The sequence below is a fragment of the Mustelus asterias genome, chromosome 10 (genome assembly GCF_964213995.1).
Source record: "Mustelus asterias chromosome 10, sMusAst1.hap1.1, whole genome shotgun sequence".
In the NCBI taxonomy this organism is placed as follows: domain Eukaryota; kingdom Metazoa; phylum Chordata; class Chondrichthyes; order Carcharhiniformes; family Triakidae; genus Mustelus; species Mustelus asterias.
Window position 1 is genome coordinate 61,076,687 of NC_135810.1, and position 24,974 is coordinate 61,101,660.

The 24,974-nt window shown below is 39.9% G+C and overlaps 1 protein-coding gene across 1 annotated transcript in view; it reads right to left on the minus strand.

Moving 5' to 3' along the window:
• cep295 (centrosomal protein 295) overlaps positions 1–24,974 on the minus strand; it is a 99,400-nt gene that overhangs the window by 34,650 nt on the left and 39,776 nt on the right. The window contains exons 12-19 of the mRNA XM_078221801.1: positions 23,897–24,196; positions 19,035–19,135; positions 12,625–13,678; positions 8,326–8,551; positions 7,359–7,535; positions 6,149–6,379; positions 4,631–4,737; positions 1,854–1,998 (exon numbers count right to left, since the gene is read on the minus strand). Coding sequence (XP_078077927.1) covers positions 1,854–1,998; positions 4,631–4,737; positions 6,149–6,379; positions 7,359–7,535; positions 8,326–8,551; positions 12,625–13,678; positions 19,035–19,135; positions 23,897–24,196 — 2,341 coding nt within the window. The remainder of the gene's footprint in view (positions 1–1,853; positions 1,999–4,630; positions 4,738–6,148; positions 6,380–7,358; positions 7,536–8,325; positions 8,552–12,624; positions 13,679–19,034; positions 19,136–23,896; positions 24,197–24,974) is intronic.

The following is a 24,974-nucleotide window of genomic DNA, read 5'->3' on the forward strand; positions in this document are numbered from 1 at the left end:
GTTGGATACTAAAGAGTTCCTGGAGTATAGTGTGCAGTTTTGGTGCCCTTATCTGAGGAAGGAAGTTCTTGCGATGGAGAGAGTGCAGCAAAGGTTTACCAGGCTGATTGTTGGGATAGCAGGTCTGTCATATGAGGAGGGGTTAGGATTATATTCATTGGAATTTAGAAGAGCAAGAGGAGATCTCATTGAAATTTAAAATTCTAACAGAATTAAACAGGATAGATTCAGAATGTTCCCGATGGTAGGGGGTCATAATTTTAGGATAAGGGGTAAACCTTTTAGGACTGAGGTGAGGAGAAATTTCTTCACCGAGACAGTGGTGAATGTGTGGAATTCACTACCACAGAGAGTAGTTGAAGCCAATCATTGTGTAATTTCAAAGAGGAATTAGATATGAGGTTGGGGGGGGGGGGGGGAGGAGAAGAGGCGGGATCAGGGAATTGAATTTGATGATCAACATGAATGGCAGAACCGGCTCGAAGGGCCGAACGACCTACTCCAGCTTCTACTTTCTATAAATGTTTCAAAGAAAGGGGTTCACAGGTCTGCTTTCTGGCCACTAGGGGGGATCAATCTCTTTTCTGGGCTGCTTCTGGAACATGATTCTAAAAATCTACAAAATAAAATGTGAATTTATTTACCACTTCCAGTTGAAGCTGAAACAATGGAAGTGTTACAATCACGTGCAATTACATTCTTATGGATTAACATTCCTAAAATAATTACATCAAAAGGCCAATTTATTACTTCCCTTTCCAAATTTTAAATAAGTTTCACACTAACAGGAATTAAAATTTAATGATGGTCAAAGAAATCCATACTTCCTGGTTTCTGAACCATAATCCACCTCATCATAGAATAGAATCCCTACAGTGCAGAAGGAGGCCATTCGGCCCATCAAGTCTGCACCGACAACAATCCCATCCAGGCCCCTTTCACGTAACTCCACATATTTACCCTGCTAATCCCCTGACACTAGGGTCAATTTAGCATGGCCAATCAACCTAACATGCACATCTTTGAACTGTGGGAGGAAACCGGAGCACCCGGAGGAAACCCATGCAGATACGGGGAGAATGTGCAAACTCCACACAGTGACCTGAGACAGGAATTGTAGCTGGGTCCCTGGCAGTGTGAGGCAGCAGTGCTAACCACTGTGCCACCCCGTGCTATCCATCCTCATGCTCCTAAACCCCATCCAGTTTATACCGGGATCTTACATTTCACCAGCTGGAATGTATGACTTTGTTTACAACACCTGTTGGAGTTTCCTTTGGTGACAAAGGAGTGTTTTACTCAGTCACAGGGTGTCACTGAAACACCAACTCCAGCTCCAAACAACCTAGAGTCTATGCACAGAATACTCCCTCAATATCCAGTATACAGTACAAATTAAATCACTGGACAGGAATCTGGGTCTTAAATACTCCAATTACATTGAGAACTCTCCTCTTTTTAAGTTCTCCACTGTTTCCATAAAACACCAAAGGGGTATTTTTAAAAATGTACTTAAATTTAGCCAAACAAACACAGCATGCTGAAAACCATGACGTCTAAACACAGCGAGTTTTACTCCTGGCCGCTGCCTATGCTGTCGCTTGCAATGAGAGTAAAACACCAGAATTGCACATGCAACAAAGGCAGCTATCAAAAATACTCATTCTGCCTTCGCATCTTCACTTCGTCGTGTGAAGATTGAAGTTTGATTATATACAGCAGAGTACTAAATATGCATTTAAAATTGTACAGTAATTTGCATTCATACGTACCTGTATTATAGAAAGATATTCAATAGTGAGTCACAGAAATGTCACCAGGCAATAAGATAAATAGAAATAAATATTACAAACCTGAACTCATGGGACCAACATCTAGTTGTTCACTTGAAGGCAAACTCCCAGTGGACAGCGTTGTGGAAGATACCTGATCTGCCTCAGGAGTTTTTTGAGCATTAAATCCAAATGCATTACTGGGCCAAGAGTAAGGAAATAATACCTACAGCATATAAATTTTTTATATATAAAATGTGAAATCTAAGAACAGAATTTAAGGCACAATCAGAACATTTAAAAAGGGGAAATCCCTCCATGCAGTTATTGTATAGCTCAGAATAGCTTAGTTCCAAATACTCTTCAGCAACAAGTTTTAGGCAAAACAAAATGCTCATCACCTGCATGAATAATTGCTGAAACAGCCTGAGGAAGGTCAGATATTTCAGGCATTCAACAATTATATAGAGATGACTATTGTGTATCCTGGAACAGCAATGGGAGCAGATATAAGATTTGAATTAGTGGCAACCTAGACTGGTGCGAAAATAGAAACTTTCCTATTGTGAAGATAGGACGGCAGTGGATTCTTTTACTGGAGCTCGATGATTCTTGGATACAGGCCCGTTCCATAGCATAGAGCAATAGGCTTATATTGCAGAGGCTGCAGCTAAAAGTTTAACCTCAACTACAGCAAATAGGTGCGTTGGGATGGATATAGGTTCTTCCCATAGCATAGAGTAGAGTTTAGCTAAGGAGGGAAAGTGATCCAGAACAGCAAGATTCAATGAAATATTACAACAACTTGAATGATAAAATTTTCTTAATGTTTGGAAAGAAGTTGACATAAAAGACAAGTAAACTATTCGCATTGAACAGGAGAGCAAACATTTTGACAGCTGTCAAATATATAGCTCGCCTTTAATCAAATATTAAGTTTTTACCCCACCAGACAGAGAAAGAACGGTGAACAGAAAGTACTCTACTAGGATCTTTCAAATCTTTTAAAAATCAGTGAAATTTCTCTATTCAAGTATATCAAATGTCAAACTGCAAGATGTTTTAGGATGCACTTAAAACTGCAGACAGCAAGTCACTCATATTTAACCATTTTCATGGACAAATTCTCAAAGGCCTTTAAATAGCCAAGATTAGATTAGGGATACTGGAAACATTTAAATTTAACTTTGAATTGATGTATTCAGTAGACAGCAAGCCTGCGTGCTTCGTTACTGAGCTTAATGTTGCACATTTAAGAAGTTGTCTTTAAATTCTTTAATTTAGCATCTTTACAGTGCTGCTTCCAATGCCAAATAATTATGTGGAAGAACTGAATGCTGAGCCAGGAATACAGTAACCAAATTTAAAAATAAAATCATTTTGCAGCGGCGTACATTTATTTATAAATTATGATGTAATCTGACTTCTAAGCCCCTTTCTTCATACTTGTGAGCAATAGGTTGATATTGCAGAAGCTGCAGCTAAAAATTTAGAAGTAAGCTCATCCATATACTTTAATCACCAAAGAGCACTATTTGAAAAACTGAAAAAAATTAAAATGCAATACGACAGAATTGCTTTGAATCAGTGTAAATGGGAGGGATAGATTTGAAATATTTGATGTCTTAAAATAGGAACATAGGAATTAGGAGCAGAAGTAGACTATTCAATCAGATCATTGCTGATCTCTCCCTGGTCTTAAATCCACCTCCCTTCCTGTTCCCCATATTCCTTTAACCCATTGTTTGTATGAGATACCAAAGCATTAAATATGAGTCAGGCACCTTAGACAATTTTACAGAAATGAGATATGCTGTTATGCTAAGTAAATGAGGAACTGAGCTCAGTTCAAGTGTAGCGAACATCACTGAAAACACTCAAAATCAGTATAAATATATTTGCATCATTGCTCAGTACAAAAAATTACAATCTCAGAAGAATGACCTATTTGCACATATTAACTGCATTCAGTACATACGCACACAACACACAAAGGCATCACACACGCACACATACACAAAGGCACCACGCATGCACACACACACGCACGCACGCGCACACACACGCACAAAACTGAGCTCAGTTCAAGTGTAATGAACATCACTGAACATTTTTTTAAAATCAGTATATATTTGCATCATTGCTCAGTGCAAAATATAGTTACAATCTCAGAAGAAATACTTGTTTGCACATGCATATATTAACTGCATTCAACACATACATACACACACACGCACGCAAGCGCTACACACACGCACGCACGCACATGCACACCTGCTTCTCTGGTCTGATCTCTAATCATTTGTTATTTAGCTCAAATAATGATCAGATTTGGCTATTTTTCATCATTGACCCACTGAATAAACCAGTAGATCTCAGAAGAGACTCAGAGCAAAATGCAGTAAAAACAAAGTTATGAAGAGAGATATCTTACCTTTTTGTTTTAGAAATATTATAAAAGACTAGTTTTGTGCTTAGAGTTCCCTGGATATCATGACTTGGCAATATAACATTTTTCTACTCCTCTCCTCCCCCTCCCCCCCCAAAACTCAGTGGCACCCTGGGTCAGCTATAACACTGGTCAGATACAAAAAGGAAGAAAAATAAATCCTTCATTATTGCACTTAAAATACATGTCCAATGTCACCAACTTTAGGAAGTGGTACAGATTAATAATTCACTAAGCTGTGGTTTATGCTATGAATTATTTAATAATTTACTCATAAGTAAATGCATAAGTGAACAAAAACACATACTTGGTGGTATAGGCATCAAGTTAGAAAGAATGATACAGCAAGTAAACAAACTAAACACTGATCCTCCACAGTAATGATGTTCATAATAAAATTATTGCTCACCTTGCTAGTTGTGCTACATGTTGAAGTAGTTGGGCCAGGGTTCTCAAGCACACCTTGCCCAACGTCAGCAGAATATCGTGGTAATCTTGAAGTTGGAGCTGAAGGAACTATGGAGAATTTTAGGTAAATGAAGAGAAATAGCACAAATAATTCAATGATTCTTGGAACTCATTACTTCCACAGATTTATGTAACATTTTATCTGCTGTATTACAAACTTATTCATATCATTCTTCCCATCCTCAGATCCAAGATTTTTAAAAGTAAGTTTTGTCCCTATTATTCTATTGCAAATGAAATTCCTTTTCAATCTAAAATTTTGTCTCGCTGTTATTAATTTCACAACTCTCCAGTCCAGTATGCCCCTTGTTTTGTTACTTATTTTAATAGCCAGTTTTAATATAACACGTGTTTAAAGTTTATAGTTTCTTGAGTGTGTAGACATACCTACGAACATGGTTTATTTGAAAATTATTACATAGCTTGGTTAGAGAATATATTTCACATAATAAAGGCAGAATTTACAGAATATAAGGCTTCTACAAAACAATCAGTTCTTATTCTTTTTCCAGAATACAGTTGCAAAGCTCATGCAGTTACAGTAACATGGGCACTAAATTAATATATTTTAAACTAAACGGCTGGCATTCTCCCAAAACCAAACTAAGTGCCCAACGACATACTTACCTGAACAGTGATCTTACCTGACAGCCGATCTGTCAGTGCGGAGATTGGCACATGCGCACTGCCTGCATCCCCCCACCCCCAAAATCGCCAGCCTACCCCGAAACCTCCAATTGCTGGCCTTCCCAACCTGTCATCACCCCCCCCCCCCCCCCCAAAAAAAACAATTGCTGGCCTACTGGACCCTCTCCCCGCCCCACACTGATGACCACGCCCGATCACCCCCTCCACCTCTCTCCCACTCGCAGAGTGACAGTGAGTCCTTTCCCCCCCCTCAACTGGCCCTCTCCTTATGGTCCCACCCCCTTTCCAGGCTGGCACTGTCCAAGGGCACACCCTTTGCCCACAAACTCCTGAGGGTGCCTCAATGGTCTCTGGCTCAACTGTTGGGGAGAGGACGCCTGCTCCCCGTTAGTGAGGAGGAGTTGTAAACCTCACTGGTGGGAACCTATCCCAGTGCAGGGGCGGGGGGGCCGAGGAGGTGATTGTGCTAATAAAAAGCACCTGGGAGTCTCGCAACCGGCGTCAGATCTCGCTAAAGGCTGTTGTTGCCTGGAAGTGCAGTAGGAGAGTCCCGGCCAACATCTTTGTAGTTAATGTGGGCAGAAAAGGCAAAAAGAAAATAAATGCTAGAATATTACCACCAGTGATTAAACTATTACGTTTGTTGGGAACATTTTAAAATAACTTGCTGCATTTTTAAATGAGAATCCCAAAATTATGCTCAATCTAACAATGATATGGTTCAAGTTATTTGGTATTTATAAAAGGAATCTAAAGCACATCAAGCTGTTAATATTTAGCATATTCTTACGCACATTTAAAAAAAATTTACCTGGCCCTGGGAAACTGCCAGTCTCCAGTTTCAGCTTTTCCCTCCAAGTCATTCTGCCTGTTTGAATGGATTCTGCAGTGCTATTTGCAACACTAGAATTTTGCTGGCTATTGCTGCTGCTTGTTGATATTCTGGACAAGTCTATTTCAGAAGAACAGGATGAATCCACCCTACTTGACATTAGCTCTCTGGCTGACGAATAGCAGTCATCAGAAAATGTATTCCTGTTAGCTGACATAAAACAGATTCCCCCAATTAAAGGTTACAAGTTAACTGCCCACTAATCACAAACAATATCACCTATGTAGGAATTAAGATTTTTTTAGTATCAAATGTTTTGTGAAAATAAATATCCACTACAAATGTTTTCTACAATACTGGTTTTCCATTACTTCATATGTTCGTGACAAAACCTGCATTACAATAATTTCAAATTTTCTGTTTTCGGTTAAACAACATGATCCTTTAAGCGGTTTTCAGATCAACATCTGCTAAAATTGCACGTGCTGTGTTGTATATGAATGTGGCTTCTGATTTTGGCTTTTCTACAAATAGAGCTGGTAAATTTGTAACAATTCAAAACAAAAAATCCAAGACGGACTTCTCAACTTGCATTCAAAACAGAATAAGATCAGCTGCACTAGATGCTGCCTGTACCGACTCAAGCCATTTTCAATTTTGGGCTTCATCAGCATAATTTGATCATGCTGCCAAAAGCTGATCTGTGTGCTAGCAGGCAACTGGGCAAAGCAGGGCATACTCCACTCATTTATTGGGATCAGGGTCCTACAACTGGCCACGTGCAATTAGCCATCAATCTGTTTTGTGTAAGCATATGGTCAATGTGAAAACTTCATTACTGGACATTGGACATCCAAAATGACTTGTCTGCCCCAGGTGACCTGCAGCTGAAAATTGCCACCAGCAGTTTTAGTTAGATTTGTTTTAGATAGATTTCTTGCAGAATATGAAATATATGCTTCATGTGTAAAGAGGGAGGTAGAAAACAGAACACTGCTGAGCAATCAATCCCATGATACTTAGTAGCACAGTCCGAGACCTGACTATAGGTTATGTTCCAGCCTATTCCTGTTGGCGGAGGAATTGCTTTTGAATTGGGAAGTGGGACTAAAAGTAGCTCAAAAAAAATTAGAAATAAACTTTTGCTTCATTAGAGAGACAGGGAGACTCGAAAGGAAAAAATAGTTACCAAACATAGACAGTCTGTCGCTTTTGGGGGATTCCACTTCCTGAATTGCACTTAATTCATGCTGTTCAATTAGTCCAAAAAGTCCCAACCTTGTCTTGCTTACAGGTGGTTTAGAAGGGTAATATTGAGCCTCTTTTGTGAGAACTTCAGTATTTGGAGATTCTGAAGAATGACTCCCTTTAAAAGTAGAAAAAAAACAAAATATTTTCCAAATTTTTGAATTACTTTGGTGATTTGTCAAAGTAGAGATTTGCTGTTGTACTTACAGATTTGGTTACATATATCAATATAGGCAGTTTCAATTTAAAATGTTGACATATAAAAAGTGACTTAAAATAATGACACAAGAAGATGGCATGTGGACAAAAAGTTAACGATATAAACCAATTATAAAACCAAGCACTGAAATAATAGATTATTTCACTTATGTGGCAGTCTTCAATGTCAGAGTCAGGAAAATACTCGCAGCATGGAAGATTGCTACATGTTCAATATCAAATGTTTGAATCATAAGTCTAAAGCAGAGAAATGTCTGATTGAAAGAGATTCTTATTACTTGAAACCAGTGCCAAGGTAGTTTTAGATTTATTCACACTATTCACTCGGTTATGGTTTATGTGGACAAGAAACTGGTTTTTAGTGAAAGGTAAGTACTTCGTTCGTATATGTTTCATTGTGTACTGTACTTCCTGGTTAATATTACATCATATTCAAAACAAGATGTTAACACTATCTGTCAACTTATCTTTATACTCAACCACTCCAGCAGCAGTGTGCTGGTTTAAGTGCTAAACAACTATAAACAATGATCCTTTATAAAAAAGCTCAAGAGGTAGTAGTTAGAGTTGTTTGCATAGTAATTGCACAGAGGTGCACTACTCTAAACTTATTTGTTCCACTTTTTTTAAACAAAATAATCAATTAAGTTCTATGAGATTAAATTATCAAGATTAATAGCTAAAATTACCAGCGTGAATCAATTTAGAATTATAGCACCATGAAGGATTTAATGCCCCATTTATCTGAGTTGCTGGCTCCAGATTTTTCAGCTGATCTCCATCTTCTAACTGGAAATTCTCCTTAGTTGATCCAGTATTCAAATCCTCTGAGATATGCAGCACAGATGATAGAGGATCAGGCTGCTCAACATTTTCACTTCCACAGATTGTTCCATGCAGCAGAAAGTGTTCAAGCTAGAATAACATTTAAGACTTGTGTTTTACCAAAATATTTCTACAATCTTAATGTATTTTTTTTGTCAGCAGAATTAACACTTATACAAACACCAGTACCTCCTGGTAGAAAAACATTCCAGATCAATAGGTTGTGACTAGCTGCATATGCATTCAAAGCTCAAGATTATAATTTTAGGTTCCAGCATAAACATTGTGGTTGGGGTGGTTGCATAGAGACAGAATTTCAGTTGGGTACCCCAGAGGTCTGGATTTCTTCAAATGCAATGGCATTTAATCCACAGCATATCGTTTGTACTTGACACTTTCCAGACATGGAATTTTATTGATAGGCCTGGTTTCCAGTTTTGTAGGGAGAACTCCAGATAGATTGCTGTAACAGGTAGAGCTGACCGTCGACCCCTGGAGTCTTTTACTGGGATAGGTGGAAACAAAACAGGGGATGTTCCTCTTGGTCAACTAATAGTGTTGTAAAGACTGTTAAGTTTCTACCCAGAAGCTGACCTCGCCTTCTCTTCAGCTGCCTAAAGTCTGGGAAACACTGCCAGCCATTATTTAACCAACTTTGCAGATTTATCAGAGGCTGCCAGCTTCGTTAAAGTATTTAAATTGTCAACCCAACATCTACAAGTTCCTCCCCAAGTCTTGGGCAGCTGAAGGAAAGTATATTACTGTTCCTTCACCGAAGCAACGACTTGTATTTATACAGCACCTTTAACAGAGTGAAACTTCCTAAGGCACTTCACAGAAGTATCATGAAGCAAACTTTGTGACTGAGCCATACAAGGCAAAATCAGATAACAAAATAAATTTTGTCAAAAGGCATGCATACAAAAGGAGGAGAGAGGTAAAAAGCTGAAAGATTTAGGGATAGAAATGTAGAGCTTAGGAATTCAGTACAGCCACCAATTAAACAATTAAATCAGGAATGCTCATGAGACCAGAATTAAATAAGAACAAATATCAAGGTTTATGGGGCTGGAGGAGATTTGAATAGGAAAAAACGAGGACAGAGATTTGAAAAAAAAAAGGACAAGAATTTTAAAACTGAAGCATCGCTAGACTAGAAGCCAAAGTAGGTCAGCGGGTACAGGGGTGAAGACTGGACTGAACTTGATGTGATAAGGACATGATGTTATCCAAGTCTACAGAATAAAATGTGGGAGGACCAGCCAGAGTGCTTTCGATTATTGAAGTCCAGAAATAACAAAGGCAAGATGAACTCAGGCAGGGGTCAAACCAGGTAATGCTGAAGAAATTTGGAAGGAAATTACAGAGAAATGGAAGAATTATAGGTTAGTTGTAATGGAAGACTTCAATTATCTTTTTATAGACTAGAAGAGTAACAGTTTCAAGGACAGCAAATATAAATATACATGGTATAAGGTGCATTCAGAAAAAATTTCTATATTCCAAGCGAGGAACAATTGTTGGACCTGGTTCTTGGGAACGATGTGAGTTAAGTCGATTCAATGTTGGTCAGGGAACAGTGATCATTGCATCATAAAGGCGACAGGAAATAAAGTAGTGGCAAAATGTTGTTTTTCAGGCTGGAGGAAGGTTTATAGGGGGCTCCCCATGAGGGTCAATATTAGGACCCCTGCTCTTTATGATATATATATTAACAAGATAAACTTTTTGGTGTACAAGGCACAATTTCAAAATCTGCAGATGACAAAACCTTGAAATTATGTGACGAGAATAGTGTAAAACTTCAAAAGAACATAGGCAAGTTACATAATGGGCCAACAAGTGTCAGATGAAATTTAATGCAGAGAACTGATTCATTCGGGTAGGAGGAACCAGGAAAGGCAGTATAAAAGATAAGATACAATTCAAAAGTGGATGTAGGAGCACGAGTACAATGAATTATGTGCATAAATCATTGAAGGTGGCATAGAAAGTGCAGTTCGTAAAACATTTGGAATCCTGCGCTTCATAAAGAGAGGCAGAGAGTACGAAAGCAAGGAGGTTTGACAAACTTGTTTAAAACACTGGTTCAGCCTCAACTCTGGGCACCACACTTCAGGACGCATGTGAAGGCATTAGGGAGGGTGCAGAAAAGACTCAAGAATTGTTCCAGCGATGAAGAACTTTAGTTACATAGATAGTTTGGAAAAGCCGGGGCTTTTCTCCTTGAAGAAGCAGCGGTTGAGAGGAGATTTGATAGAAGCTTTCAAAATCATGAGTGGTCTGGACAGAGAAGATAACGAGAAAAAATTCTCATTGATGCTGAGCCACTAAGTGCCCTGATGATCTTCAAGAGAGGCAAAGGGAAGCTGTAGACTTAAAGAGGGAAGCAGCTGCAATAACAGCAGAGCTGGAATGTTGACATGTACTAAAGGGCTGAGAAAGGGATTTGGGAGGGGAGAGTACCCAAGAGAGAAATTTTAATTAGTCATCGCAGTACAGAAATGGGTCTTGGAGGCTGAATAAAATAAATAGAAAGTATGGACTCAGATTCAGAGCAGGAGCCAATGTTAAGAAAGCAAGTGGATACACAGAAAACTCAAGCCTGGTTATATAACAGTTATTAGTGTATAGAAACACAATTATAAATAGGAAAAACTTAGGAGACAATAGGAAGTCGTCAAGAGTTAAAGTCATGTGGTGGGATAACATTGATTGATTTATTTGGCATTTGCTTTTTGCAAATTTTGCCTCAAATTTGTTTCTTTCTCCAACAAGCACATTCAATGTGGCCCTTTTTGCCTCAATTCCTGTACACACGCCTCATCCGCTGCAGAATCGGAGTGGGCGAGATGCTGACACAAATGTCCATTGACCTCAGGTGCGAATTTCCGGTCTTGCTTGAGTCTTGCAATTTTTTCACACAGAGGGTGGTGAGTGTCTGGAACTAACTGCCACAGGTAGTAGTAGAAGCGGGTACAATTTTGTCTTTTAAAAAGCATTTAGACAGTTACATGGGTAAGATGGGTATAGAGGGATATGGGCCTAATACGGGCAATTGGGACTAGCTTCAGGGTTTTAAAAAAAAGGGCAGCAAGGACAAGTTGGGCTGAAGGGCCCGTTTCCATGCTGTAAACCTCTATGACTCTATGTAGATAGGGTGGATTCAGCATGGAGCATCAACAAACTGTTATCACAGTTCAGAGATAGGTGTAACGAGTGAAGTCCAGAAGCTATTTCAGAGTAGAGCATCAGAGGAAGAGCTGATGCAGGTGCTTCAATGGGAAGGAATACGGGAAGTGTCCAAAATTGGTTGCAGCCCGGAAAGATAATGGAAAGGTTGGAAGTCACTATGCAACCCAGAAGCAGCTAAGGTTTGTACTTTGATCCAGGTAAAGGATCAAAAGTAAAAGGTGTTGGGTCAAAGCCCTGGAACTTTACTTAGTCGCACATGGAAGCACTGCCAGCACATGGACTAGTGGTTCAAGAAGGTGATTCACAACACCTTTTCTAGGACAGTAAGAAATAGGCAGTAATAACATCCACATCTCGAAATAAAAAGTGACTGATCTAGCATCCCCCATGATGTTGATGGTCAGGAATTCAGCAATCGTAATGGCACAGAATGTCATGGGGAGGCTGCTTAATACTCTATTCTTGGAGATGGCCATTGGTTGCCACGTGTTGATCAGATGCTACTTGCCATTTATCAGCCAATTCTGAATATTGTCCAAGCATTGTTGCATGAGGGCATAGAGTGCCTCAGTATCTGTGGAGTTGTGAATGATACTGAACACTGCAATCACCAGTAAACTTCTGTTATGTTGGGGTGAAGGCCATTGATGAAACAGCTGAAGATGTTTGGGCCTGGGATACTGCCCTGAGGAACTCCTGCAATGTCCTGGGGCTGAGATGATTGTCCTCCAAAACCCAACTATTTTCTCTGTGCTAGGTAAGAAAATGCCAGCGGAAAATGTTATACCCGATTCCCTTTGATTTCAATTTTACAAAGGAATCACAGGAATTCGGCTCTTCTGTCCATGTTCACATGGCTCTTCCAATAATAAAATTAAACTTTTACACTAAAGTCACCCTTTTCCACTTTATACTCTATGCTACCACGCATGCAAAAAATAAGACTACTTAGATATATGTATCATTACCTGATTTTCAATATTCTTCTTCTCTAGAGCATTATGCTGTTGTTGCATCAGTTCCTTCAGATGGCTTTGCCTGTGGATGGATTCCTCCTGTAACTTATGTGTGGCAACAAGGTCTTCTCTCTGTCTACGCAGCTGTTGTTGCAATTCTTTCAAATGTTCTTGTTGAACCCGAATACCTGCAGATGAAGCATGATCCCTCAAAGTTTCTGTATGTTTTGTCAAGGTTGTGGAAAACATTGGCTGTTTCAATGGTCCCTCGGAAATTTCTGATGTTCTCAGCTGCGCTTCTTGGGTCACTGATTGATTCCGCAACATCTCCATTAACCTTACTTGTGACAGCCCTTGCTGTGACTCAACTGTACCTGAAGTCCTAATGCAAGGTTCCGATGTCTCTGGACCATTCATTTCAAGTACACTGTAGGGCATGACATGTCTTCTGGATTTTGGTGAATCATATTGACTATTGCTTGCATTGTACACAACAAGCTGTCTTTGTTTAAGATCCTCAGGGCTTCTAGAACCTCTTGAGCTATTATCGGGTCTGGTTATTTGTTGTTGTGTAATTGTGTTCTCATCAGTGGCAGCATGTTGCTGGGTGGTTTTGAGCAATGCTGAATCCAACACAGTTTGATATTTTAAAAGTTGATGCCTTGGTAAAAAGATTGGGGCACTTTCGGAATCCTTGGGTAAGTAAATGGTGCGAAATGGAACTTGTATCCCTGGACTGACATGTGATTGACCAGTGTTCATGTATGGTAATTCTGATAGGGGCAAGTAAGCAAATGGCGCTGCCATGGGTCGCCTCTGCTCGAGAGTTCTAGATTGATTCACAAAATCACGATGTTGAGCAAAAGGGACAAAAGTCTGTTCAGGCTTATTAATGGATGTATTAATCTTGAGTTCAGATCCAGTAAATTTATCATGGTGGCTTATCTGAGGTACTGAATGCTGCTCCGATAAGTGCCTTGTTATAGTAGAAATAGAGGACCATCTTTTTTTCAACTGATACTCCTCTAATTGCTTCCTGATTTCTTCCACTGATTGTTTATGCAACCTTAAAATAAAATGCAGTTTAAAAAAAGGATAAACCATAAATAATTTTCTTCAATAGCAGAAAGGTCATAAATGCCAACAATAAATATGCAAATCTACTATTCTCAAACTAAAATAAAGGAAATACCCACATGAAATGCATTACCACATTTAATGTATTTAAAAATAAACACAATTAATTCATCAAAGCAAGATCTCGTATTGCAAATTTTACTGAATAGTTAGCTTGAGCGAGGGTGAGAGCTTGAGAGAGAAATTGAGACTAATAGCACTGAGGTCTTGACTCCAAATTCTTCTCCATTTGTTTGGATTAGATCCCATATTATAAAAATGGTATTCTGTTTTCCCTTTACCCAATCCTCTGCTGTCCCATCTCCAAGTGTGGACTATATACTTTAGCTTTGACTCTATGATTACCCATTCAAAGTAGGCCTTGAATCTATAAACTTATCACAGAACTAAGTTTAAGCACACAAAAAACATTTGATCCATCTGGTTCTTCACTGGACCACTTCAAAACTAATCCAATTATTCTGTTCTGTTCACATACATTGCATCATTTTCTTCTTTGAATGTTTATCTACTCTTTCCTTAACAGATGCAATTGCTTCTTCCTCAATTACTCAGTGTGGGTAAAGATTTCAAGCTTCAACTCCAAGGAAATCTCTTCCAAGCAGCCCTCTCTCTAAGTAACAAACTGCAATTGTTAACTGCCTCTTGTCACTGCTTTCCCACACACATCACATCAGAACACTTTCCAATTTGGAAAGCCTAGTCGGTCTCCTCTAATTTATCTCTACATCAGTGGGAATACCTCATGTTCCTCTTTATAACTATAGTTTCTATCGTGCTGGTAAATGTGTTGCCCAGATCCTTCGGTCAGCACCAATGATGGGAGCTGACCAGAAGTGGGTGGGCAAGTAGTCAGGTGGGCTCAGAGGTAGGGGAAGAGGTAGTTAAGTTTGGGTTGGAGGTCAGTTGTGGTGCTCAGCTCAGTTACATTAATCCCCAATTTACACCAGAGATTAAATTGTGCAATATTTCTACTGTAAGGATCAGGGTAAGTCCCCCATATTTGGCCCAAATTGCTGACCTGAAGCTCTCAGTTGGAGACATTTGTGGCTTGTCCAGGACAGCACAAATCAGCTCATCAGATGCTGAAACCTCCTGGGCAGTTACAGCACAAGTGTTCTCCAAGACTTCCACAAGGTCCTGGTACACAACACAGACCTAAAACCAGATTTTGCTCCTCTGGACATTGTTAGATTTGGGCCTGTGACTTTAATGTAGTTTCTACCAGTGCACACATCACTATTACCTTTTACTGATTTATCATAACCTCTTTGTTCTTATATCATATGCCTCTGCATAAAATTGATTTCTGCCCTTTTCTATGACTTTATCCAACTCCACTAATACTTTCAAAATTAATCATGTTTCTGTTAGTAAAATGCAAAAATATTTTAATGAACATTAAAATATGCAAAACTGTGCTCACATATTCAAAAATTTCATAAAAACGGGACTTGGATAAAAGAACTGACCACAAATATATCCATCTGTAGATGGGATTTTACAGGACTAGGTAGATTAGGAATTAGATATAGGAATTGACTTATCAGATAGAACAGCTGTTTTTTTTAATAAGTAAACAAATGGCATTAACATTTTAACATGTTGTTTTAAAGAGATAGTTTTAAAAGTTTAAAATGAAATTAATGGAATTATTACATTTAATGTGAAAGAATGTTGAATGTATTTAATTCAAGGCCTTACATGCAAATAAATTCGAACTAAGATGAAAGATTTAGCAATATAGTTTAAAAAAAGGTTAATAAAAACAATGGACTTCTTGATTAGAGAAACTGCACATTGAAACATAAAATTTCAAGAGTGTGTTGTAATCTGGGATGAAAGCCAGACAGCGGGTCGAAATCAGATACAAGAAGAACCGGTTTGAACAAGAGAAAAAGCAAGGACCAACAGAGATAAGGCCTCACACCACATAGCAACAAAGAGTCAACTTTAATGAGGCATAAATCCAGTCAATGAGAACAGGCAAATAACAAATCTGTATTTAAAGGTGTCAAACTATAATTGATTGAAGGACATGTCATTGTTAGATTGACAGATCAGTGAATGAACGAAATTGCTTTTAATTAAGGGCTGGGCTATATTATTTGATAACAAGAATGTGTAACTTTTGTTTTTTGGCATGGAAATGGAGATCTTTAGAGAATGCCTCATAGCTCATTTGCTGTACAGGTGAAATCAGAGATCTCTCTTTCGGCCGAAAAAGATTTGTCTTGTCTTACTGTATGTTTGTATTTTTTAATTTGTAATGTTTTTGATTCTAACATTTCAATGTTTTTATAAAAACTAGTTTAATTGAAGAATTACATCGAATTAGAATCATACAGTACAGAAGGAGGCCATTCGACCCATCGAGTCTGTACCGAACACAATCCCACCCAGGCCCTATCCCCGTAACCCCACGCATTTACCCTGCTAATACCACTGACACTAGGGTCAATTTAGCATGGCCAATCAACCTAACCCGCACATCTTTGGACTGTGGGAGGAAATCGGAGTGCCCGGACGAAACCCACGCAAGACACGGGGAGAAAGTGCAAACTCCAAACAGAATTGAACCTGAGACCCTGGCGCTGTGAGGCAGCAGTGCTAACCACTGTGCCACCCCAAAGATAAAGACGTCTGAGGTCACGTACCAACTGACTCAAGAACTGAGGTCAGCATCTTCCCTTCTGCCATCAGACTTTTGAATTGAATAAAAGTTTTTTTGCCTTTGCGAAAGGAAATGTTTAATGAAAAGATTAATGAAAAAAGTCTTTAAATTAGTCAGGCCACCTAGAAGAATTCCTACAATGCCATCCTACAAATTAGCCTCAACTTCCATGGAGTGATAGAGTCAGACTATCGCTCTGCTCTTACTTTTTGTTACCTCAAATTTCTTTTGATCCCATCTAATCCAACCTTTCGACTCAGGCCGGGTGAGGTCTTGGGCCTAGCAGCGCTGTTCAGTCAGGTGTAAGGAGGCTATGTCCTCTTTTTACATTTATAAGTGCATTCCAGACCGTCACCACCCTCTGGCTAAAAAAAGCTTTCCCTCATATTCCTGGTAAATCTCCAGCCCCTCACTTTGAACCTGTGTCCACTCGTGACTGACCCTTCAAATAACTACAGGCTGGTCAGTTTAACATCAGTGATGGATAAGGCTTTAGAAACAACGATCGGGGGAAAAGAATCAACAGGCACTTGGAGAGGTTTCAGTTAATTAAAGAGAGGCAGCATGAATTTTTCAAAGGCACACCGTGCTTGACTAAACTAATTGAATTTTGTGAGGAAGTAACAGAAAATTGATTAAGGGAAAGCAATGGATATTGTCTATATAGATTTTAAGAAAGCATTTGACAAAGTGCTACATTAAAGACTGGTTGACAAAATCTGATAGAATAGGAGGGCCAGTATCAGCTTATAGGCTCAAGAGCAGAAAACAGCGAGCCATGGTAAATGGTTGTTTTTCAGACTGGGGGATGGGAGACAATGATGTTCTCCAAGGGTCAGTGTTAGAATCAGCTATTTAAAATTTCTACAAATAACTTGGATATTGGAATGCAGCGTAAAATTGCTAAATTTGTCAATGACTCCAAAGTTGGCGGCATAGCAAACAATAAGGATGATATCAATCATGACAGAACATAGATAGTCTAACAGAACGGGCAGACAAGCAGCAGATGGAATTTAATGCAGAGAAGTGTGAGGTGTGCACATCAGCAAAAGAGATTACAGAAAGGGAATGCAGACTTAATGGCAGAGTTCTAAAATGTGCACAGGGACAAAAGGAAAAACATCTTTGAATATGGCAGAACATATTGAGAGCAGTTAGCAAAACATCTGAAATACTGGGCTTCATAAACAGGTTTTCAGTCCAGAAGCAGGAATTGTTATGCTAAACCTTTATCATGTTCTGATTAAGCTACAACTAGAAGATCGTATCTGGTTCTGGCTATCACACTTCAGGAAGGATGTAGGGATCCTTGAGAGGGTGTAGATAAGACTAACAAGAATGGTTCTAGGGATGCGAGATTTTAGCTGCAAGACTGGTCGAAGAGGTTGAAGCTGTTCTTCTTGGAGCAAAGAATGTTGAACAGAGATTTGATAGGAGTTATACAACATTATGACAAGTGTAGATAAGGTAGACAAAGAAAAGCGGTTTCCATTAGCTGGCTATGCAAGAACTAGGGGAGACAGATTTAAGGTTTGTGTAAGAGATGCAGGGGTGTATGAAGAAGTGTTTTATGCAGTGAATGGTATTGACTTGAAACTCATTTTTTTCAAAAATAGTGCAAGCAGAGATGATGAATGATTTCAAATGGAAATTGGATGGGCACATTGAAGGGTAGAGCAGAGGATTGGGACTGATTGCACTGCTCTACAGAGGGCCAACATGGCCTTAATGGGTCGATTAGCTTCTGTGTTGTAAAGACTCTGTGACTTGTACATGCAAAGGGTGGTGGAAGAGTACTCTTCTACAAATAGCAGTTGATGCAGTCCAATCGTTAACTGTTAACCTGAGGTGAATGGGTTTTTGTTAACCAAATGTAGTGAGATTGTGTAAAGACAAATGAAGTTAGGTCACACATCAGTCATGCTCCGTGTGGCAGACCAGGTTTAAGGGGCTAAAATAGCCTGTGCTCTTTGTTTGTATTTGTTTGCTTTCTTCAAAGCTGGCTGAGTACTTATTTTAAACAAACCAAAATGATTAGCCAACCCTACTGTCTCATATCAAAATACAAATATCTCTTTTGAAAAGAGATTTGCTTTAAAAATCATGATTTTTTTTCAAGCATAAATCAATATAGATCAAAGAGCCAATAAACTTACTTGTTGTAATGATGCTGCACCTCAAGTTTAGGAAGTTGCGCAGAAGCACTGTTACAAGAAATCACTCTAAGTTTGGAATGCCTGTGAAAATTCTGAGATTTCAGAACTCTCTCATGACATTGACTTAATTTTACTGAGAAATTACATCACTTGCAATAATGTTGAGAGTTGGTGTGAATGGGGTTGTTGCAGTTTCATGTACCATGACCACATTGTCCCAAAACATAAGCCCATCAAGTCAGCATTGCATAGATTGTTGCAATAGCAAACGTTCCGTAGACATTTGCATTAAAACAGAGTCAAATAATTTCATCAGTAAATGCAATCTCCAATTGAATCAAAATATATAGTTTAAATTCAACTTTTCAAAGTTCTAAAAATGCATGCTGCACATAAAGTAATGAGAAACTAAGGGCTTCAACAACTCAAGAAATAAACAAGTCAACTCTTGCCTGTTTTGCTCAACAAGATGCTGCTGATACTGATGAATTTCATGTATATGTTCATCTGCAGAAAACAACTCATTTGACACAGGATGCTTGCAATGCTCAAACTGTGGAGAATACAAAATAAACCAAATGATCTGTTAAAAGAAACAAGTTCTTCTGCTTTGTAATGCACAAACAAATGCATCGGATATCTGGTAAAAAGTTTAAATATACCCAGTGTGCTATTACAGAGCACAAAGTGCTTTATAATAAGTATAGTAACTATTGGCTTAGGTAGAAACGTTATATTCAAATCTTCAGACATTATTAACAAGTGGATTGTACTCACAAAACTTTGTTAATTTTCCGTTTCCAAAATATGCTGCTTCAGGCCCAGTTAAAGGTTTTTTTTGCATATCATCATTGATAATTATCAAGGAACTTATAAAAGCTCTATCTTCATTAAACATTGTCACATTGAATAACATTCACATCTCAAAAAAATTGTAGTAAGAAGTCTCACAACACCAGGTTAAAGTCCAACAGGTTTATTTGGTAGCAAAATCCACTAGCTTTCAGAGTGCTGCCCCTTCGTCAGGGCATATAAAGACACAAACTCAATTTACAAAATAATGATTGGAATGCGAGTCTTTACAGGTAATCAAGTCTGAAAGGTACAGACAATGTGAGTGGAGAGAGCGTTAAGCACAGGTTAAAGAGATGTGTATTGTCGCCAGACAGGACAGTTAGTGAGATTTTGCAAGTCCAGACAAGTCGTGGGGGTTACAGATATTGTGACATGAACCCAAGATCCCGGTTGAGGCCGTCCTCATGTGTGCGGAACTTGGCTATCAGTTTCTGCTCAGCGACTCTGCGCTGTTGTGTGTCGTGAAGGCCGCCCTTGGAGAACGCTTACCCGAAGGTCAGAGGCCGAATGACCGTGACCGCTGAAGTGCTCCCCCACAGGAAGAGAACAGTCTTGCCTGGTGATTGTCGAGCGGTGTTCATTCATCCGTGGTCGTAGCATCTGCATGGTCTCCCCAATGTACCATGCCTCAGGATATCCTTTCCTGCAGCGTATCAGGTAGACAACGTTGGCCGAGTTGCAAGAGTAGGTACCGTGTACCTGGTAGATGGTGTTCTCACGTGAGATGATGGCATCCGTGTCGATGATCCGGCACGTCTTGCAGAGGTTGTTGTGGCAGGGTTGTGTGGTGTCGTGGTCACTGTGACCACGACACCACACAACCCTGCCACAGCAACCTCTGCAAGACGTGCCGGATCATCGACACAGATGCCATCATGTCACGTGGGAACACCATCCACCAGGTGCACAGTACATACTCTTGCAACTCGGCCAACGTTGTCTACCTGATACGCTGCAGGAAAGGATGTCCCGAGGCATGGTACATTGGGGAGACCATGCAGATGCTACGACCACGGATGAATGAACACCGCTCGACAATCACCAGGCAAGACTGTTCTCTTCCTGTTGGGGAACACTTCAGCAGTCACGGGCATTCGGCCTCTGATCTTCAGGTAAGCATTCTCCAAGGGCGGCCTTCACGACACACAACAACGCAGAGTTGCTGAGCAGGGACCGATAGCCAAGTTCCGCACACATGAGGACGGCCTCAACCGGGATCTTGGGTTCATGTCACACTATCTGTAACCCCCACGACTTGTCTGGACTTGCAAAATCTCACTAACTGTCCTGTCTGGCGACAATACACATCTCTTTAACCTGTGCTTAACGCTCTCTCCACTCACATTGTCTCTACCTTTAAGACTTGATTACCTGTAAAGACTCTCATTCCAACCATTATTTTGTAAATTGAGTTTGTGTCTTTATATGGTCCTGTTTGTGAATAGAACTCCCACTCACCTGACGAAGGGGCAGCGCTCCGAAAGCTGGTGGCTTTTGCTACCAAATAAACCTGTTGGACTTTAACCTGGTGTTGTGAGACTTCTTACTGTGTTTACCCCAGTCCAACGCTGGCATCTCCACATCAAAAAAAATTGCCATTTCATGGGAAGTAGATTACATAAATGCAAATATTAATAAAAGATAAGACTATAGTTATTTGCCCAAAAGTCAGCAGAATGAGAAACGAGCTTTACTGAATGCTGATCAGATTAGGACATCAATTCTATGCAGTACTGCAATGGAAACCTTGAGCATTGCATTAACTGATCAAAAGCTATTTATACCTTCTGGTAATCAACTTGAAATGTTATTAGAACCAGCAATCTTTCAGCAGTGACAGTCGTTCATCAAATGCACTGAGGCTGTTAATACTCTATGGCATTTATTCAAGAGAATGAAGAAGCAAAGGATGGCACAAAGCTGCCCAATGCTATCAGTTAAACTTATGCAATTGAACAGTGATGTCCATAAGGCAAAGTGTATTTCTGGAACGTGGGAAAGTCTTTTATATCTGTTGAGCATAGAAACATACTAACTGTGTCTCAATTTGTTCACCATCCTTTACCAATAGACAGCCAAGTAATGACTGCCAGTTGCCACTACCTCAAAGCGCAAAGCATAAGATTTTAATCTATTAGTCATTTCAGTCAACACTGGGCTACACCACCCACTTATTCGCCAATTGGTAGGGCATCAGATTCAATCTATTTCTTTCAAGAACCACAGTGTAACTGGACATAACACAAAGAAACATAGGGCTAGATTTTATGGGGCCACCCTGGCTAAAACGTCAGTGGCAGGGGAAACCCACCTATGATCCAGATGGCTGAACCACAACAATTTAATGCTGAGGTGAAACTTTTACCCCTTTCTTTGGAGGAAGTTGTTAGTATCCTGAATCAGAGCCCCAAGGTATATTATGAAGCCAGTACAGACCCCAGCAGTTTCTCTATTTTGGCATAAATGTGAGGAAAGGATACTTCCTTCCAAGAATAATTCCACAGACAAAGTAGGAATTTTTTGTTTAAAAAGTCAACAGTTTAAATATAACACTAACAAGCAAAGTAACTTAACTATTGACAGTTGGACAATATTCAAAAATGAAGAGTAACAATTTTAATTTCTAACTTATTGCTTCAATCTTCTTGCAGTCTTAAATGTCACTTTAAATACAGTTGGCAACCATAAATATACTTGCTATAATGAGTGTAGACAGTCTTGAAGTTTTCAGAACGAGATAGAATTCCAGAAGCCTGCAAAACCCTTCTAACTTCAACCAGGCTTCAGCTGCAAACTAAACTGCTTTTTGCAAAAGATTGTTCTCTCTGCTACAGACTCAGGATTGCACATAAATCACATCATCACATGACCCTGTCAACCACTCTAAGCAGAAATCCCAGGGGAACTTAAGTAAACAAAAGTCCATGAATTCTATTTAACATAATTAACACATTAGGGCAGCATGGTGGCACAGTGGTTAACACTGCTACCTCAGAGCGCCAGATCCAGGTTCAATTCTGGCCTCAGGTAACTGTCTGTGTGGAGTTTGTATGTGCTCTCTGTGTCTGCGTGGGTTTCCTCTGGGCGCTCTGGTTTTCTACCACAGGTCAAAGATGTGTGGGTTAGGTTGATTGGCCATGATAAATTGCCCCTTAGTGTCATGAGGATTACCAGGGTAAGTATGTGGGGTTACGGGGATAGGATTGTTGTTGGTGCAGACTTGATGGGCCGAATTGCTTCCTTCTGCCCTGTAGGGATTCTATCATAACCACCTGCAATGCTAAAATGAGTAATTATCCTGCTCTCTCAGCATCTGAGTTGCATTCCTTCCAGACACACTGACTGCCTGTAGCATAAAGCTGAATTTTTAAATATTCCCCTTAAGCACAAATAGCTATATCAATTGGACTACTATCAACACAAAGTTTTGCCTTAAAGAGTTGATGATCACTGAATTGTGGGAGCGCAAGCCACTGCTGGGATGACAGACAGCCCCACCACACTGAGGAGCCGAGGTAAGTCAGGGTTCTTGGTAAAGGGTGTTTGAGAGACTCTGGGGTGGGAGAGGTGATAATCATTGGGAGTCGGAAGGGTACCTCATTTAGACCCGTGGGACTGACACCAATTCCTGCAACTAAAATTGTTGGGCTTCCTGCACAGCGTGGGCCTACCACACTGACAATAAAATATTGACAGTGGTGCGATGAAGCCCTGAAGTGGAGAGGATGTGGAGGGCACAGGTGAGTGCAACTCGGGGATCGGGGTCTCAGAATCGCCATATCGGGGAGAGGGGGTGTCACTTACAGGCCTTACCTTCCCTTCATTTCAGGCCGCCCTTTGCTTCAATTGGGCTTTTAAGGCGGGTGAGCAAGCAGTGTCCCCCTTCCTGGGTTCCTGTCCATATCGCAGCTGAGGTAGCACCCTTCCTTAGTGGGAGCTGGCCAGGAGAGAGGGCTTCAAAACAAGGGGTTCAGCAGTGGGGGTGACTGAGTTACCTAGGTGAGGTCCCATGAGAGCCCCCCCACCCTATGTTCTATCCCCGGATCCCTGCACATTTACCATGGCGAATCCACCCACCCAACCTATACATCTTTGGACACTAAGGGCAATTTAACATGGCTAATCCACCTAACCAATACATTTTTGGACTGTGGGAGGAAGCCAGAGCACCTGGAGGAAACACACACAGACACGGGGAGAACGTGCATACTCTACACAGTCACCCAAGGTCAGAATCGAACTCAGGCTCCTGGCACTGTGTAGCAGCAGTGCTAATCTTTGTGCCACTGTGCCACCCTTGCATTTTAGTGACTTGTATTTCAATGACATGCATATAAAATGGTATTAAAAAGTAATTTGCCCTCCTCATCCTTTATGTAATGCAGACATTTATGACAATATAAAAATCTGCATCAACATTCACAATTTAAGGCCTGGGACAGAAATCCAATTTACTCACCTCAGGATTCACACCTGGATGTCCTATATCCATATGTGCAGCTTGAGGTCTCCAAGTACCTTGTTCATTGACTGTATTATTTTCCCTTTCCGCCTGATGTCCTAAACTGTCTTTTATCCGCCCATGCTCCTGCTGTGACTGCTTTTCAAAATCACTCAGTCTTGCTTGTATTTGAGTTTCTTCAGCTTGTTGTTGCTGTAATTGAGCTTTCTGCAAGTATTCTTCTAGGTTATGTTTCTGCTGTTCAGATTGCCAGATCAAAGTCAATTGTTGCTGCTTTTGTTGTTCTAATTCATGCAACTAATGAAAAACCAAAAGTGGAGGCTGGTGATGGATCAAGGATACATTGATACTTAATTCTAATTGAGGAATTCAATTCTTATCCCTTTCTTTCCGTACCTATTCTGTGAGGTAGGACTGGAAAGCAGGTTAGAACTGGGATTCAATCAACCACTTTTCTGTAATTCTGAGGTTTGGACATATTGAAAAACCTAATTGCACCTTAATTATACTGTAACATATTGGATGTTGACAATGCAATTCCTGGAAAAAATGTACTGTTCACTACACACGATGAGCACAAGTTCCAATTTCATGTCCCACCAAAAACTTTTCTTCTTAATTAGAATATTTGCACTCCAGGATTTTTATTTCAGTTTCCTTCAGATAGTGTAGGAGAACAACCTGGATGACCATGGGGTTAAATCGAGGATGAAGGCCCTTCCAATGTTAGGCTTACACTAAGCTACATAAAAGGCATGTTCCCTGTGTTACCACATAAGCAAAGTAGAATGCAAAAATAAATGTAACAATAATTTGCAGTTATATAGCATCTTTACTATAGTAAAAGATCTCTAGGTGCTTCATTGGAAGTTTAGCAAATAAATGTGATGGTGAGTCAGGTGCTGAAATATTAGGACATCGCTGACCAAATTTTTGGTCATCTGTGTATTAAAAAGCAACATTAAAAGGAAAAATGGGAGCTACATAGGCAGATATGAAGGGAATTCCAGAGCTCTGGATGTAGGCAGCTGAAGACATGACCAAAGGTAGTTTGAAGGAACTGGTGAAGAACTAT